At 45.7% G+C, this 16909-nt stretch overlaps 3 protein-coding genes across 3 annotated transcripts; all 3 read right to left on the reverse strand.

Annotated features, from left to right (window-relative positions):
* Nucleotides 1-2616: 2616 nt before the first annotated feature.
* Nucleotides 2617-7267, reverse strand: LOC115157462 (probable G-protein coupled receptor 148). Its single transcript, XM_029705727.1, has 4 exons — nucleotides 5813-7267; nucleotides 4947-5207; nucleotides 3651-3813; nucleotides 2617-3159 (listed from the first exon to the last, which is right to left on the reverse strand). Exons 1-4 carry the CDS (start codon nucleotides 6157-6159, stop codon nucleotides 2764-2766), a joined length of 1167 nt encoding a protein of 388 aa, XP_029561587.1. The 5' UTR covers nucleotides 6160-7267; the 3' UTR covers nucleotides 2617-2763.
* Nucleotides 7267-9086, reverse strand: LOC115157463 (probable G-protein coupled receptor 148). The gene has a single exon (XM_029705729.1). The coding sequence runs from the start codon at nucleotides 8648-8650 to the stop codon at nucleotides 7646-7648; it is 1005 nt and encodes a 334-aa protein (XP_029561589.1). The 5' UTR covers nucleotides 8651-9086; the 3' UTR covers nucleotides 7267-7645.
* Nucleotides 9087-12119: 3033 nt separating this feature from the next.
* On the reverse strand, nucleotides 12120-16592 carry mterf4 (mitochondrial transcription termination factor 4). The gene is made up of 4 exons (XM_029705730.1): nucleotides 16505-16592; nucleotides 15729-16164; nucleotides 15162-15346; nucleotides 12120-12606 (listed from the first exon to the last, which is right to left on the reverse strand). The coding sequence occupies exons 1-4, from the start codon at nucleotides 16529-16531 to the stop codon at nucleotides 12226-12228; spliced, it is 1029 nt and encodes a 342-aa protein (XP_029561590.1). The 5' UTR covers nucleotides 16532-16592; the 3' UTR covers nucleotides 12120-12225.
* Between the last annotated feature and the right edge of the window lie 317 nt (nucleotides 16593-16909).

Below are 16909 nucleotides of genomic sequence, written 5' to 3' on the forward strand. Positions count from 1 at the left end.
GTACTCGACTGTATACTGTACTCGACTGTATACTGTACTGTACTCGACTAATGCTGTATTGTACTGTACACTAGTTTTCTTTACTGTACGCTGCTGTGCTCTACTGTCTACTGTTCTGTCCAAAATTGTGAAACGTTGACATCTTTGATTGCTTCAGATGAACACACACCTGTTTCTGTTTGAAAAAGTATTCCAGTTTACAGCTTTATTTTTTTCACTTTAAAAAAAGAAGTAATTTTCATCCAAATATCAGATGGTTAATGATTGTTCTATTAAGCATTGATATGATGATTTGAGTGGAGTAAGAACTACAATGTCGAAGCAAATATTAAACTACGTTCAATTTATTTTTACTTATTTATTTTTATCATGTTAGATAGAAATACTGTTCAATAAAGAAAGCATTTACTTTTTTTCCTAAAACTTTCTAAATTGGTTCAATTGATGCTGAAAAACAAAAAAAGGCACACATTGTAAAAACCAACCCCACACTGTCCTGACAACCGACCCCATACTGTCCTGACAACCGACCCCACACTGTCCTGACAACCAACCCCATACTGTCCTGACAACCAACCCCACACTGTCCTGACAACCAACCCCATACTGTCCTGACAACCAACCCCACACTGTCCTGACAACCAACCCCATACTGTCCTGACAACCAACCCCACACTGTCCTGACAACCAACCCCACACTGTCCTGACAACCAACCCCACACTGTCCTGACAACCAACCCCATACTGTCTTGACAACCAACCCCACACTGTCCTGACAACCAACCCCACACTGTCCTGACAACCAACCCCACACTGTCCTGACAACCAACCCCACACTGTCCTGACAACCAACCCCATACTGTCCTGACAACCAACCCCACACTGTCCTGACAACCAACCCCACACTGTCCTGACAACCAACCCCACACTGTCCTGACAACCAACCCCATAATGTCCTGACAACCAACCCCATACTGTCCTGACAACCAACCCCATACTGTCCTGACAACCGACCCCACACTGTCCTGACAACCAACCCTATACTGTCCTGACAACCAACCCCACACTGTCCTGACAACCAACCCCACACTGTCCTGACACCCAACCCCACACTGTCCTGACAACCAACCCCACACTGTCCTGACAACCAACCCCATACTGTCCTGACAACCGACCCCATACTGTCCTGACAACCGACCCCATACTGTCCTGACAACCGACCCCACACTGTCCTGACAACCAACCCCATAATGTCCCGACAACCAACCCCATACTGTCCTGACAACCGACCCCACACTGTCCTGACAACCGACCCCATACTGTCCTGACAACCAACCCCACACTGTCCTGACAACCAACCCCATACTGTCCTGACAACCAACCCCACACTGTCCTGACAACCAACCCCATACTGTCCTGACAACCAACCTCATACTGTCCTGACAACCAACCCCATACTGTCCTGACAACCAACCCCACACTGTCCTGACAACCAACCCCACACTGTCCTGACAACCGACCCCACACTGTCCTGACAACCAACCCCATAATGTCCTGACAACCAACCCCATAATGTCCTGACAACCGACCCCACACTGTCCTGACAACCAACCCCACACTGTCCTGACAACCAACCCCATACTGTCCTGACAACCAACCCCACACTGTCCTGACAACCAACCCCACACTGTCCTGACAACCAACCCCATAATGTCCTGACAACCAACCCCACACTGTTCTGACAACCAACCCCATACTGTCCTGACAACCAACCCCATAATGTCCTGACAACCAACCCCATACTGTCCTGACAACCGACCCCACACTGTCCTGACAACCAACCCCATACTGTCCTGACAACCAACCCCACACTGTCCTGACAACCAACCCCATACTGTCCTGACAACCAACCCCACACTGTCCTGACAACCAACCCCATACTGTCCTGACAACCAACCCCATACTGTCCTGACAACCGACCCCACACTGTCCTGACAACCAACCCCACACTGTCCTGACAACCGACCCCATACTGTCCTGACAACCAACCCCACACTGTCCTGACAACCAACCCCACACTGTCCTGACAACCAACCCCACACTGTCCTGACAACCAACCCCACACTGTCCTGACAACCGACCCCACACTGTCCTGACAACCAACCCCATAATGTCCTGACAACCAACCCCATAATGTCCTGACAACCGACCCCACACTGTCCTGACAACCGACCCCACACTGTCCTGACAACCAACCCCATAATGTCCTGACAACCAACCCCATACTGTCCTGACAACCAACCCCACACTGTCCTGACAACCGACCCCATACTGTCCTGACAACCAACCCCACACTGTCCTGACACCCAACCCCATACTGTCCTGACAACCAACCCCACACTGTCCTGACACCCGACCCCATACTGTCCTGACAACCAACCCCACACTGTCCTGACAACCGACCCCATACTGTCCTGACAACCAACCCCACACTGTCCTGACAACCAACCCCGGGATGGGGTTGCTTGTCACAAGTGGACAGAGTGTTTGATGGCTTATAACTCCATGTTGAAATAAGATATGAGGAGAAAAGGGTCCCCATTTCAACTCAAGACCTTGATATTTCTCTTCATTTTGAAAATACTCTTGTAAGATATACTGATGCTGAGAAATACACCAGAGTGAAACGTGTGTCAACAGACCAATCTCCTCGATTCTTCTTCTGTGCTAATATTCTTCTAAGTCCAGGAAAATGTTTTATTCTCACATGACAGGCGAGACGGTGGTGGGCCGTTTCAGCCCATAAAAGGCCAACAGGGCCTCACACAGGTGCCTGTACCTGAGGCCGTACAGGTAGGGAGCCAGGGCCTTGGGGAGCACCAGGAGGATGTTACACACCACCAGGGATACCCACAGGTTGGCACGCAGGTCCACGGCATCAAGGTGGCAGTAGAGCAGTAGCTTGATGAGAAGCACCAACATGGGCAAGAAGGACAGGATGAGGTGGAGATAGTGGATGAGGAATGTGCCTTTGGCCCGGGAGGAGCGTTCACCTCTCCACACGCCAGACATGCGGGTGCGATAGTACAGAACGATATAGCCAGAGAAGACCAGGAGCAGAATGAGAAGGACACCTGTGACTGCCAGCAGCATAGACACCTGAGAATGACAATGTCATGTAATGAGACAGAAGTATGCAAAAACACATACTGGTTTCACTTTACAATACATAAACTACATCTTAGACCAAAATAATAACTACACTACAGTCCCTGGTTCGAATCCAGGCTGTATCACATCCGACCGTGATTGGGAGTCCTAGTTAAATAAAGGTTAAATAAATTAAATAAAAATATATTTTTTGTAATATACATAAACCTTCTCACTCTTGAATGTAATTATTGTTTAGGTTTACACCAGAGGCAGACAACCCTGTTCCTATAGTGCTGCAGGTACTGCATGATTTTGTTCCAACTGTGCACCACACCAACTGAGCTAATTGATCAGTAATTGCCTAAATTCAACACACCTGGTCTTCCAGTTCGGTTAAAAAACATGAAGCACTGCAGGACCAGGGTTGCCTACCCTTGGTTTTCACAGTAATCTCCATTGCGATTGCTTGGTTATTTGATTGATTGACTGAGAGCCACCTGCATGGGAGTGGACTGGCTGACGGTGAGGACCAGCAGGAGGGGCAGGGAGCAGATCTGTAGGGAACAGGGTCCAGTAGAGTGGTACCACACAAGCACCCCTACAGACGCTGCTGGTAAGAACACAGATACAGCCCAAATACCAGCAATCGCCCTCCTCGTCCTACACACACACAGAGACAGACAGAGAGAGGGGAGGAAGAGAGAGAGGGGAGAGAGAGAGAGGGAGAGAGGAGGGAGAGAGGGGGGAGAGAAAGGGGAGAGAGAGGGGGAGAGAGAGAGAGAGGGGAGAGAGGGGAGAGGAGGAGAGAGAGGGGGAGAGAGAGAGGGGGAGAGGGGGGAGAGAGGGAGAGGGGAGGAAGAGAGAGAGAGGGAGAGAGAGGGGGAGAGAGGGGAGAGAGAGAGAGGGGGGGAGAGAGAGAGAGGGGGAGAGAGAGAGGGAGGAGAGAGAGGGGGAGAGAGGGAGAGTGAAAGGGGAGAGAGGGAGATGGGAGGAAGAGAGAGAGGGGGGGAAAGAGAGAGGGAGAAAGGGGGAAGAGAGGGAGAGAGGGGGGGAAAGAAAGAGGGAGAAAGGGGGAAGAGAGGGAGAGAGGGGGGGAAAGAAAGAGGGAGAAAGGGGGAAGAGAGGGAGAGAGGGGGGGAAAGAAAGAGGGAGAAAGGGGGAAGAGAGGGAGAGAGAAAGGGGAGGAGAGAGGGAGAGAGAAAGGGGAGGGGGAGAGAGAGACACACACAAAATGAGGTGGAAACTGAGCTGCACTTCCTAACCTCTTGCCAAATGTATGACAATATTAGAGACACATATTTCCCTCAGATTAAACAGACCCCAAAAGAATGTGAAAATATTGATATACTCCCATATCTATTGGGTGAAATACCACAGTGTGCCATCACAGCAGCAATATTTGTGACCTGTTGCCACAAGAAAAGGGCAACCAGTGAAGAACGAACACCATTGTAAATATTTATGTTGATTTATTTTCCCTTTTTTTACTTTATTTGCACATCGTTACAACACTGTATATAGACATAATATGACACTTGAAATATCTATTCTTGTGTGAGTGTAATATTTACTGTTCACTTTTCATTGTTTATTTCACTTTTGTTTATCCATTTCACTTGCTTTGGCACAGCAGCAAGATGTGTGACCTTTTTCCACAAGAAAAGGGCAACCAGTGAAGAAGTGGAAGAAAAGATGGAAGATAAACGGCTTCTCTAAACTCCATCCATTATTACATCATAGTGTGAAGTCGTAAGAAGTACTGATAAAACTCTCCCAGCCCGTGTTCCCATTACCTGGAGACGGGCCACAGGGCGTAGTATCGAAGGGGAGCCATCACAGCCAGCGAGGTGTCCAGCACCATGGCCTTGGTACTGAAGATCCCAGCGCAGTACAGCAACCCCAGCAGGAAGAGGATGGTAGAGCACGCCCACTCTGACATCAACACGCCTGTTGCATTCAGACAGGCACTCACCATGTACAGCGACACGAACAGCATGTCGCTTAGCAACGCATTGGCTAGGAGGAGGTAGCGGGTCTCCTGGCGCATCCTGGGGCTAGGAGGAGGAGGAGGTGGGGGGGAGGAGGAGGAGGTGGGGGGGAAGAGGAGGAGGAGGAGAATGATGAATGCTACATATGCCTAATTCCAAATCAACCTTACCCTAACCCAGGGGTTTCAAATCCATTGTGTCTGCAGGTTTTGGTTTATTCCATTCAATTAAGCCCTGGACAACCATGTGAGGGGAGTTCCTTACTAGTTAGTGACCTTAATTCATCAATCAAGTACAAGAGAGGAACGAAAACCTGCAGACACTCGGCCCGTCGTGGAATGAGTTTGACACATACCCTAACCCTTATGTGCTTAAGATCTGAAAGCCTTGGTTAAAACTGTAGCATTACCACACCTATCCATCAGGTCTACACACCATCACACCTATCCATCAGGTCTACACACCACCACACCTATCTATCAAGTCTACACACCACCACACCTATCCATCAGGTCTACACACCACCACACCTATCCATCAGGTCTACACACCACCACACCATCACACCTATCCATCAAGTCTAGATACCTTCACACCTATCCATCAGGTCTACACACCATCACACTCATGCATCCGATCTAAGGTACAATTTTGGATTTGGGGTGACTCACCTGGTCAGGATTCGGGTGAGGATGACAGGAATCACCAGAGAAACCGCCAGGAAGCCCAGGATGGGGCAAACATGCATGGCCCTGGATTGGCGCGGAGGCAGGAAGACGTGCCACTCGCGGGTGAACAGCTCCACCTGCCTCTGGAAGGAGTTGGTAGTAGTGTTTGTAGTGTCTGAGGTGTTGCCGCTGGTCTCAGAGGAGATTCTGCTATGTCTCTCAGCGTGGCCAGAGTTGTTGTACCAGGTCCCAAAGGCACAGAGGAGAGACAGGACCACTTGGTTCTCTTCAGCGGCCATCTCTACAGAACTAACGTGCCGTCTCCCTCTTCTTTGTCCAGTGTCCACCATCCCCGACTGACTGTGTCAACAATGAGTTTGAGGAAATAGTGTTTTTCTTTTCTAATCAGGCCATTAGAGGTGATGCCACTGAGTGTGAAGTCTTCCATTAGGCAATCCACAGATCCGTTTGTTATTGGTCTCCTTGGACACCCAGATAAGGGCAAACAAGTCTTGAGGCAAATGGACAGAAATGCTACTTTGCCATAATATTACGGTCATAAAACCCCAGCTGTTGAGTGCTTATGTAGCTTGTTGACATCATATAATGTGTGATGATCATGTAGGTTGCATTTGGGTTATGTAGAATTGATTCAACCCCACCTACATTGTTTTTAAACAAGCTCAATGTTCAGTGCATGAAACAGTCCCAGCTGCTTTAAAAGTATATGGGAAAGCAACAATAACAAGTACATTCTCAAAGTAGACACCCGACAAAACAAGCCATTTTAAAGTCTCCACATAAAGAGAGGAATATGGTATGCGGAAAGAGGCGCTTAACCTGCCAATGACGTTTCATTATTTGGGGAGATATTAGGAAAGACATTCCAGAACAATCACAAACATATAAAACAAATATCATGGCCCCAAGACATGCTAATCTCTCTCCATTACAATAACAGGGGAGGTTTGCCTTTTATTTGGGGGGGATATGATATTTGTGCTTCTGTAACTTTCTAACTCATCAATATTCACAATTCTTTCAGCATTATCCATAATCAATGTAGCATGCACATTAATGTAGAAGTGTTTAGAAACATACTATATTTTTATTTACAATAAAAGTGACTCCAAACTGACACAATACATTATTTACCATTAATTTCATTTGGGCACAAAATAATCTGAAACAACCAAAACAAACAGCAAATGGATCCAACCAATGTGTTGATGTAATCAGTGCGTGCTATGAATATGGGACCAAATATTAAACTTTTGACTACTTTAATACACAAGTGAATTTGTCTCAATAATTTTGGACCCCTAAAATGGGGGGACTATGTGTAAAAAGTGCTGTAATTTTTAAACGGCTCAGCCAGTATGGATGAAAATACTTTCAAATTACAGCTAACAGTCTGCACTTTAACCTGATAGTCATTGTATCATTTCATATGCAAAGTTCTGGAGTACAGAGCCAAAACAACAACAAAAAATGTGTCATTGTCCCAATACTTTTGGAGCTCACTGTACATTGACACATGGAATAGCGAAGGGCTAGTGTTATCGGCTAAGACAGAGAAATAGCTTGGCAATAGTACCAATTAAATGAAAAAAGGTTAAAAAGTTAAGCAATTAATGTTTTTGTCTTAAAAAGTTATGGTATTTTCAAGGCAGCTTTGGGGTTGGAGAATGATTTTGCACATGGCAAACCGTGGGTCACAAGAGAACATAGTGGGCTTCATTAGGTAAAAATACACTCTCACAAGAATCTCTATTAAACAAACCCTCGGCCCTCTCATTTCTCTTTATGGGGTTGTGAGTGTGTGGGTCTTTATTTCTAGGCCACAGTGACCTGACTGAGCCTCCTGCGTCGGTGCAACACTGCCAGCAGAGTATCAGAGATATCCCTATACCACAGACCATACAGGTAGGGAGCACAGGCCCTGGGCAGTAGCATCAGCATACACATATTGACAGTGTTGATCCACACGCGGATATCCTGGCTGACCTCCTGGCGCTGGTACAGAACCAGCTCCACAGTGAAGACCAGGCCCGGGCTGAAGTAGAGCAGGAGCAGAACCCCGTGGGCCAAGAGGGTGACCCGGGCCCGGGAGTAGCGGCTCTGCCAGATGCCCTGGGTCTTGGTGACCCAGTAGAGACGGCCGTAACAATACAGGATGAGCAGCGTGCAGACAACGGCTCCCATGGTGAAGTAGATGTGAACGCCCACCATCATGTCACTGCCCATCTTGCCTATGGAGATGAGAATGAGACACACCTCTGACCTCTGTGGGGCGTTGTCCTCCATCACCTCCATGACGATGACCAGGGAGAGGGGGTACATGGCGGCTAACAGCCAGACCCCGACTAGGATCTTTCGGGTACGGGCCGGGGGGAGCAGATCGTGGTAGTGGAGTGGCCAACGTACTGCCACGTATGTATCCACCACCTTTAGTGTGACGGTCAGCACAGCACAGCAATACGCCACGGCGGTCACTGCCGAAACCAGCTCACAGAGTACCCTCAGCATGGCTACCCCCAAAGTATTACAGACTACAGTAACAAGGTTGAGGGAGAGGAAGAGCATGTCTGCGGCCAAGGTGTTGGCCAGGAGGAGGTAGCGGGTCTCCTGGCGCAGGGAACGGGAGAAGAGGATGCAGGCCAGGAGGATGGGGTTGGCCAGCAGGGTGGCCAGGGTGAGGAGGGAGGCGGGGATCAGGAAGAGCTCCAGGTGCCAGCGCTGCAGACTGTCATACCACTGGTGTGAACTGTTGGCCATGGCTGACTTGTTCTCTGATAGAACCATCTGGAACTGTGTGGTTAGATGCTGGGTCGTATTCATTACTGCACATTGAAGCAAAATGTTTCGCAATGGAAAACAAAAACAAGTGTTACTTAATGGACAAGATCAGGTAGTTCCTCCCTGTTTCAGTCCGTTCTCCTCCGTTTGGTGCCAAGTGAATATGACCCTGGACAGGGCATCTGAAGTGAAGGTGGTCCTTTATTTTTTCCCCTCTTGCTACCTGTGGATTGAAACAGACAGTACTATAACTCTGTGGACGGGTGCAGGACGCCTTTCCTAAAGATGGTCCTTTCTTTCTGTGGCAAATCAGACGGACTGAAACAATGGTAAAAAAACGTAATCTAAAGTTAGAGCGGGCCTAGCCTTTTACCAGTGATTTAGAACCTAATACATTTTATTATGAAGGGTATACAATTGATGTATCTAGATATCAAAAAGGTTGCTAGATCGAAAACCTGAGCTGACAAGGTAAAAATCTGTCGTTCTGCCCCTGAACAAGGCAGTTAACCCACTGTTCCTTGGCCGTCATTGTAAATAAGAATTTGTTCTTAACTGACTTGCCTAGTTAAATAAAGGTTATATAAAATAAAAAATATGCTTATCTCAGTCTTTTTGGCTGTCTAGGAAAGCCTAGATGTTTTCTTACAGTAACATGGAGCGATTTCAATTCCATTTGACCCTCTATATGACTGTCAGCGTGTACCTTAATTAACAGACTGATTAAAACAAACAGCAGCGTTCATCTGAAGGAGCTTATCTCTGCATTATATGGACACAGGTGCTATGATGGAGAGGCTTCAGCAAACTAGTTTTTTCAAGTTATTAGGTAAACATTCTTCAATATAGCAGATAGCTAATATTTCAATGGAAAGTAATCTGCTCTCCCTCCCCCCCTCTCCCTCCCTCCCTCCTTCCCTCCCTCTCTCTCCCTCTCCCCCCCTCCCTCTCTCTCTCGCGCAGGCAGAGCGAAGATGTAATCTGCTTTGCAATTTACACAAGATATTTAAATGAACGTCAAGATTAATCTCGCATGAATTCAAATTCTAAACCACAGTGTCATAATCACAGTCTTGTCTGTGAACTTTGGTGTCTAAATACACAGTTACTATGTTGATTTACAAGGTTCGTTTCCACCACCTTTAGTGTGTCAGCACAGCAATACGCCATGACCTTCACTCCCGAAACCAGCACACAGAGTACCCTCAGCATGGCTACCCCCAAAAACATGATCATTTAGGCTACATCATCTGTTCTCCCATCCAGCGCCTACTCTGTTTAGCTTTAGATAGATCAAGAGACATTCAGGGTGGTCTGGCTGCTAAATATCCATTATTACTCAACTCATAGCTGCCAGTCATAAAAAATATATATACATTTTGAATGATATAGCAATCTATTTAAAATAGTTGATCAGTTCACACCTTTCTATTGATAATTATTTAGTGACAAATGATCTAACCATTAATATAAATTATGATTTTGACTTTGTCACATCAGACTTCATGCTTTAGCTTCTTAATGCAGTTTTAATCAATAAACTGTATCATTACAAAATAAATGTTCTCCCTTGTCTACAACATGAACACAAAAGGAAAAAGACAGTCAAGTTTAGACACACCTACACCTATCGCCAAGCGTATCGATCAACAAAACCCAGTCAAGTTTACAGACACACACCTATCGATCAACCAAACCCAGTCAAGTTTACAGACACACACCTATCGATCAACAAAACCCAGTCAAGTTTACAGACACACACCTATCGCCAAGCGTATCGATCAACCAAAGTCAACGTTTCAGTAATGTAACCAGTTCCCGTCAACAATAAATAAAAGTCCAAAGTGATTTTCTTACCTAATTTTCAAAGTAATGGCTGGCATTCATCCATTAGTCTTAATGCTTCTATAAATCAATGATCCAGCGACTGACTGACTGCACCACTTGCCTTATCAGCCCTGATGCACTGTCTGTTGACTCATAGAACATAACACAGGGATGTATAAAGACATGGCCACTTAGCTGTTTCACAGAGACACGGGCTGCGTCTCATTCCAGGAAAGTATGTATCCTCCACTCCTGCCTTACTCCCCATCACAGATCTGAGAAACATGGTTCGTGTAAGTTTAAGTCAACAGTGCCACTTTCAGTTTCCACCATATTGCTTTCACCCATAAAACCCTATAAGGTTTACCAAGGTCAAAAAGAGGAGGGGAAACAACTTTGTGGGAGGAAATGCAGCCATAGATCATCAGTGAATAGGATCACTCTCCCCCTCTCATCCAGACAGTTGGGACTAAACTAACAGTGCAGGTGTAAGCCATGCCAGTTCAGAGTGTTCTTATCCATTAGCACTCCTGGTGTTGACATCATCTGATCTCATATCCGGATGGGACAGACACTAATGACTAAGCCGCCATATGCTGCCTGGGGCCAGGCCAACCCTGACAGGGAACACTATGGTGCTGGGTCCAGGCCAACCCTGACAGGGAACACTATGCTGCTGGGTCCAGGCCAACCCTGAAAAGGGAACACTATGCTGCCTGGGGCAAGGCCAACCCTGACAAGGAACACTATGCTGCTGGGGTCAGGCCAACCCTGACAGGGAACACTATGGTGCTGGGGACAACCCTGACAGGGAACACTATGGTGCTGGGCCCAACCCTGACAGGGAACACTATGGTGCTGGGAACAACCCTGACAGGGAACACTATGCTGCCTGGTGCCAGGCCAACCCTGACAGGGAACACTATGGTGCTGGGGCCAGGCCAACCCTGACAGGGAACACTATGGTGCTGGGGGCAACCCTGACAGGGAACACTATGGTGCTGGGGCCAGGCCAACCCTGACAGGGAACACTATGGTGCTGGGACCAACCCTGACAGGGAACACTATGGTGCTGGGGCCAACCCTGACAGGGAACACTATGGTGCTGGGGCCAGGCCAACCCTGACAGGGAACACTATGGTGCTGGGGGCAACCCTGACAGGGAACACTATGCTGCCTGGGGCCAGGCCAACCCTGACAGGGAACACTATGGTGCGGGGGCCAGGCCAACCCTGACAGGGAACACTATGGTGCTGGGGCCAACCCTGACAGGGAACACTATGGTGCTGGGGCCAGGCCAACCCTGACAGGGAACACTATGGTGCTGGGGCCAACCCTGACAGGGAACACTATGGTGCTGGGGCCAGGCCAACCCTGACAGGGAACACTATGGTGCTGGGGCCAACCCTGACAGGGAACACTATGGTGCTGGCATCCAAGTGTCCACTTCACTTTACACTAGTGTTGCCATGGATACCTGGACAGGTAAATAAGCGAATGGGCAGTCAGGTGCAGTTTTGAGAATGAGATGAAAGTTGTTGCCATCCCAACAGAACATGTTCATGGGTTTTTACAATTGTGTGTTTGTTCAATGAGCGGACAGTCATTGATGGCAGACACTGTATTACTAAATGTTCATACAACAGCTCAATAACAGTCAAAATAGTCAAGCAAAGGCCAGCAATCAAAATGGAAATACTTTATTTCATTTTTTTCAAGTGATAAATAGCTAGATCATTTTAAATATCTATTCTGTTTCAGATATCACCGGTTCCTCCCAGTCTTTAGCCTCATTTCTTTCTCCTCTGCCTATAGCCACTTTTCATATCTTCCTCATCTTCGTCTTCCTCTTCATCGTCACTGTCAGCTCCCATGTCCCTCTCCTGCTCATCATCCTCCTCCTGCCATTCTCTCGTCATCAGCTTCTGAAACACCTTAAACTCCTCCTGTGTTGCCATGGCGATGTCAGCGAGGTAAGTTTCCTCGGTGACGGCTAGGATGTCTTTGAGTTTGGGGTTGACTATGAGAGTCTGGCCCTTCTTGTCTGGGGTCTGGTACAGCCCCCTGCGCTCCAGGAAGCTGTGTCTGCAGCGTACTTCCTCCAGGGTGACACGGAACAGCTTGGACTTCACCATCTCCGCCTGCTTGACCCCCATGCGGAAGAAAGCGTACTGCCGAGAGGGATGGGGGAAAAAGGTGTAAGAACACAAAGAAAACTAGTGTGAAATGTTCGACATAAAGGACCAACATACTAAAAAACATATGCTTAGTGATCTGCTTAGTGAAGGCATTTGTAGTTTTCTTGCAGCTGGAGCTTTAATTTCTTTACTGTCCCAATAGGAAATTTTGCATTGAGAATCGTATTTTACCATGGCAAAAATACAGTGGTGTAAAAAGTACCCAATTGTCATACTTGAGTAAGACTAAAGATGCCTTAATAGAAAATGACTCAAGTAAAAGTGAAAGTCACCCAGTAAAATACTACTTGAGTAAAAGTCTTAAAGTATCAAAAGTAAATGGAATTGCTAAAATATACTTAAGTATCAAAAGTAAAAGTATAAATAATTGTACATTTCTTACAGCGTCATTATCTTGTTTTTTTTATTTTATTTACGGATAGCTAGGGGCACGCTTTTGGGTGTCAGGGAAAATGTATGGAGTAAAAAGTACATAATTTTATTTAGGAATGTAGTGAAGTAAAAGTTGTCAAAAATATAAATAGTAAAGTACAGATATCCCAAAAAACTACTTAAGTAGTACTTTAAAATATTTTTATTGAAGTACTTTATACCACTGCAAAAATGAAAACACGAAGCCAAACTCTAAAAACCTGGATCACAGAGAGTTGGGCCGGTTGTAAACTTTCTCTCTCTGGCCCTTTGCAGTATGGAGAATGGAATGTCTGGGTGTTACAACAGAGAGAGACCTTGCAATACTTTAACATCAAAAGGTTGGAAACAATATTTCTAACGTAAATGATGTGGGAAATGGTTGGTGGGGCTCCAAACAACAATCATGTCAAATCAGTTGTTGTTTTGTGATATCATTAAGGACGGTATAACTAAACAACAGTAACTCCACAAATGTATATGACCCAGTTATCTGATTTCCATCTAAATGTTTTGGAACTTATATGATTAAATATGAAACTATTTGTGAGAAGATGAAATATGATTTAAGCCACCTAAGAGAGATAATTGTTTTTCCTAAGAAACTGTTGCCCAGTAATAACCATGCCCGCGTGAGCACAGACATTGTGGCAACGTGATGGAACCGCCCTCCAAGGCGAGTGCATAAAAGGACTCCTAATGAAATTTACATTACACCAGTACATTGCCGGGTTGCTACTGGCGTGTAAAATGGTTTAAAACTACTAGACCAGTACATTGTCGGTATGCTACTGGCGTGTAAAATGGTTTAAAACTGCTAGACCAGTATACGTGCAGTGCGAGCTGAATATGTGACAAATGGTCTAAAACTACAAGACCCCTCTGTAACTCGACGAGTGAAGAAGACTAGACTAAGACACCGCCTGCAGCTCTGCATGTAAAGTAGTCTAGAACTTTGGCCAAAGACACGAGGAAGATCGTATCAAACAACCATTGGAACGTCTGATGTATCCATCTAACAAACACTTCCAGAACAAAGAAAGCCTACTACTACAACTGTGGACATTGTAACCTCTGGTGGACAACCAGAGACTTTGTCAAACTATTCGTCACAGATGGATCGAGTGGTTTCAACAGAGATGACAGACAGACATCTTGGCGTAAATAAATACATTGCAATTCTTTTCAAATGAGCGGTCGTTCATGTTCAAAGTATTCACATTCCCATGAGCGTATTATTCAACTGTATGTACGATAGTTGAATTCCTTGGTCTCTCCTCCCGCTCTTTCTTTCCCCACCCCTTTCATTGTGTAACAAGCCGTCATATCGGGTTAGTCCACTAGGGACTTTTCATTGCATTATGTTAGTAATCAACGTATTATCTTTCCTGTGTGTGTGTTTATGTAATTCTGTGTGATTATTTAGTAAATAAATAATGAAGCCAATTTGTGTATCGCTGAATCATCATTTAGACTAGGGTTCCTGCAAATTTGAAGTCAACGACGTTCAGAATGAGACTGATATGAGGTAATAATAATTCATGGATGACTAATATGATAATGATATGTTATCATACATTCTTGAGTTAATTCGGGAAACGGTAACTCACTAAAAAAAAAATTTTTCCCATGGTGCCCCAAGATTGCTAATGAGTTAATTGTTACATGAATCATTTAATCACGTAATAATTCAACATAGTTCATTGATTTCATGAAATAACCGCCATCCATTAATGACAGCCACATCACAACACTGCTCTATGTAAAATACTGTAGCCTGGAAAATAAACATGTGACTGGATGACAACATCATGTTTGTTTCCAACATCAGGGCTGTTTTCCTAAAGCAGTTAAATGTGCTATGTGTTTTGTTTCTTTGCCACGATACTAACGAGTATTGCGATAATGGTATTTCCCCGGCCCAATATTTTGGTATCAACCACGTCCATATATACCTGCGTCCTCTCTCCTCATCTTCTCAAAACCCATTGGATGAGTGAGTCCCTCCGCTCTGACCTCATCCAATGGGTTTTGAGAACGGGGTGAGAGGAACACAGTTCATCAAGGATATTAGATTGAGTATCTCCATATAACTCCCATTGAGTGTGACCTCTGACCTGGAACTTGTACTCCAGCTGTCCCAGGTCGTCCTGCACCACGGCTGGAGAGTCTCTGATGATGTCAGTGGCCTGCTGGACCGTGAAGGCACACTTCTCCCTGAGGAACCTGGCCACCGTGTTCACCCTCCTCAGAGGCAGGGTCAGGATCTGGGGGTAGTGGCTCACCACCCGCTGCAGACTTCCTGGAAAGAGACAAACAGGGGTTACAGAGCATCCATGGAAAATGGATGGAAGTTGTTATGCACATATACATCCAATGCAGTGGAGGCTGCTGAGGGGAGGAAGACTCATAATAATGGCTGGAATGGAGTGAATGGAATCCAAAACATTGGTTTGATACCATTCCAGCTATTGTTATGAGCCGTCCTCCCCTCAGCAGCTTCCACTAATACAATACCTTATTGAATATTGTAGATATTCCAAAAAACACACATACATACATATTTAATAACAATCACTTACATCAGTTAAGCAAAGTATAATTCACTGGCTCTGACCATCAAATGATAAATTACACCGCACGAGCTGTGAGAATAGAGCGCTAACACAGGTTCATCCTCTCACCTTCAAGCAGCCCTAGTCTCCTCAGGTTGTCCATACGTTGCTGCAGCTGAGTGCCCTTCACGTAAAACAACTCTGGACACTTCTCCAGGACTTTCAGCACACTAGATGGGTTGAGGCCCAGGACGAACAGAGCCATGAGTGTGGAAGAGGCATGTTCACTCTGCCCTCCTCGACCCTTGGTTGCTGCCTCTAAGAGTTGATCTGCCTGCGTGTCTGTGAAGCCCATGTCAAGTAGAGCCCGTATGGATAGCTCCCTGCCCGGCTGCAGTTGGAGCTGTGACAGGTCAGTATGTTGATGCAGGGTGCTAGTCTGGTTGTGGGTGGAACAGAGGAGTCTGCATGTCATGAAACCTCGTTGTCGTACATTGTCACTCCCAAGGATGGTTCTTAGGTTCAGGACAGGGCAGGTTGCATTTCTCAGGGTCCATTGCAGAACCTGCAGAAAATAACATGGTAAAGTAGCAGATGTGTAGCTGGAAATGAAAAGAATGGTAGCTCGGTGGTTCACTTTGTAACATACTGTTCAGACAAGGAATATCAGGTCAGGCATTCAAACCTGTGGTGTCAAAACACATTACTTGACCTAGCTATCAAGCTAGCTATCAAGCTAGCTATCAAGCTAGCTACTATGTAGTATTGATGTTCAAAATCGTTAAACTGTGAAAGTGTTACTATGGTAAAAAATATATAACTCCATTAATTCTTCATCATAATTAACATTTACATTGTATCAGCACAAAATCTCTAGAAATAGTTAAAAGTCGATGCCAGCTTACCAGACGTCCGGTTGTTTGAACGCTCATGTTTGGCCGTCTGCAAAATATCTCCCCCTAGACTTGTGCACTAGCATAAGAGACGGTTCCGTCCATAAAAATCATTGGTTCTGCCTCCTTTCAAGTTTCACAGTATAATAACAGTGCATTTATACTTGATAAGAAAAAGTAGCTAAAGCTAGAATCATTAACCACGCTCAAATTGAGCTGTGGATGCTGACCAGCCATGTCAAAGGTATAGTTTTAACCATGTTGAGGCTAAACATTCACATGGTTTACACAAATTGGAGTTAAAGCTTATATTTCATGTTCTGATGGGGTATGACAGTTGAACAAAGCTCATGAGGCGTTTATAACTTTATTTAACAATTTGTATGGATACACTCCCCTACACATTTATATGGAGAG

The sequence above is a fragment of the Salmo trutta genome, chromosome 21 (genome assembly GCF_901001165.1).
Source record: "Salmo trutta chromosome 21, fSalTru1.1, whole genome shotgun sequence".
Taxonomy (NCBI): domain Eukaryota; kingdom Metazoa; phylum Chordata; class Actinopteri; order Salmoniformes; family Salmonidae; genus Salmo; species Salmo trutta.

Excerpts from the sequence above, each read along its gene's own strand:
- LOC115157462 (XM_029705727.1), bottom strand. The coding sequence starts at position 6,159 with ATGGTGGACACTGGACAAAGAAGAGGGAGACGGCACGTTAGTTCTGTA. Across the intron at positions 3,814-4,946 it reads GCCCTGTGGCCCGTCTCCAG|GACGAGGAGGGCGATTGCTG; the intron begins GTAATGGGAACA and ends GTGTGTGTGTAG. Across the intron at positions 3,160-3,650 it reads GCCAGTCCACTCCCATGCAG|GTGTCTATGCTGCTGGCAGT; the intron begins GTGGCTCTCAGT and ends TGTCATTCTCAG.
- LOC115157463 (XM_029705729.1), bottom strand. The coding sequence starts at position 8,650 with ATGAATACGACCCAGCATCTAACCACACAGTTCCAGATGGTTCTATCA.
- mterf4 (XM_029705730.1), bottom strand. The coding sequence starts at position 16,531 with ATGAGCGTTCAAACAACCGGACGTCTG. Across the intron at positions 16,165-16,504 it reads TTCAAACAACCGGACGTCTG|GTTCTGCAATGGACCCTGAG; the intron begins GTAAGCTGGCAT and ends TATTTTCTGCAG. Across the intron at positions 15,347-15,728 it reads GAGACTAGGGCTGCTTGAAG|GAAGTCTGCAGCGGGTGGTG; the intron begins GTGAGAGGATGA and ends GTCTCTTTCCAG.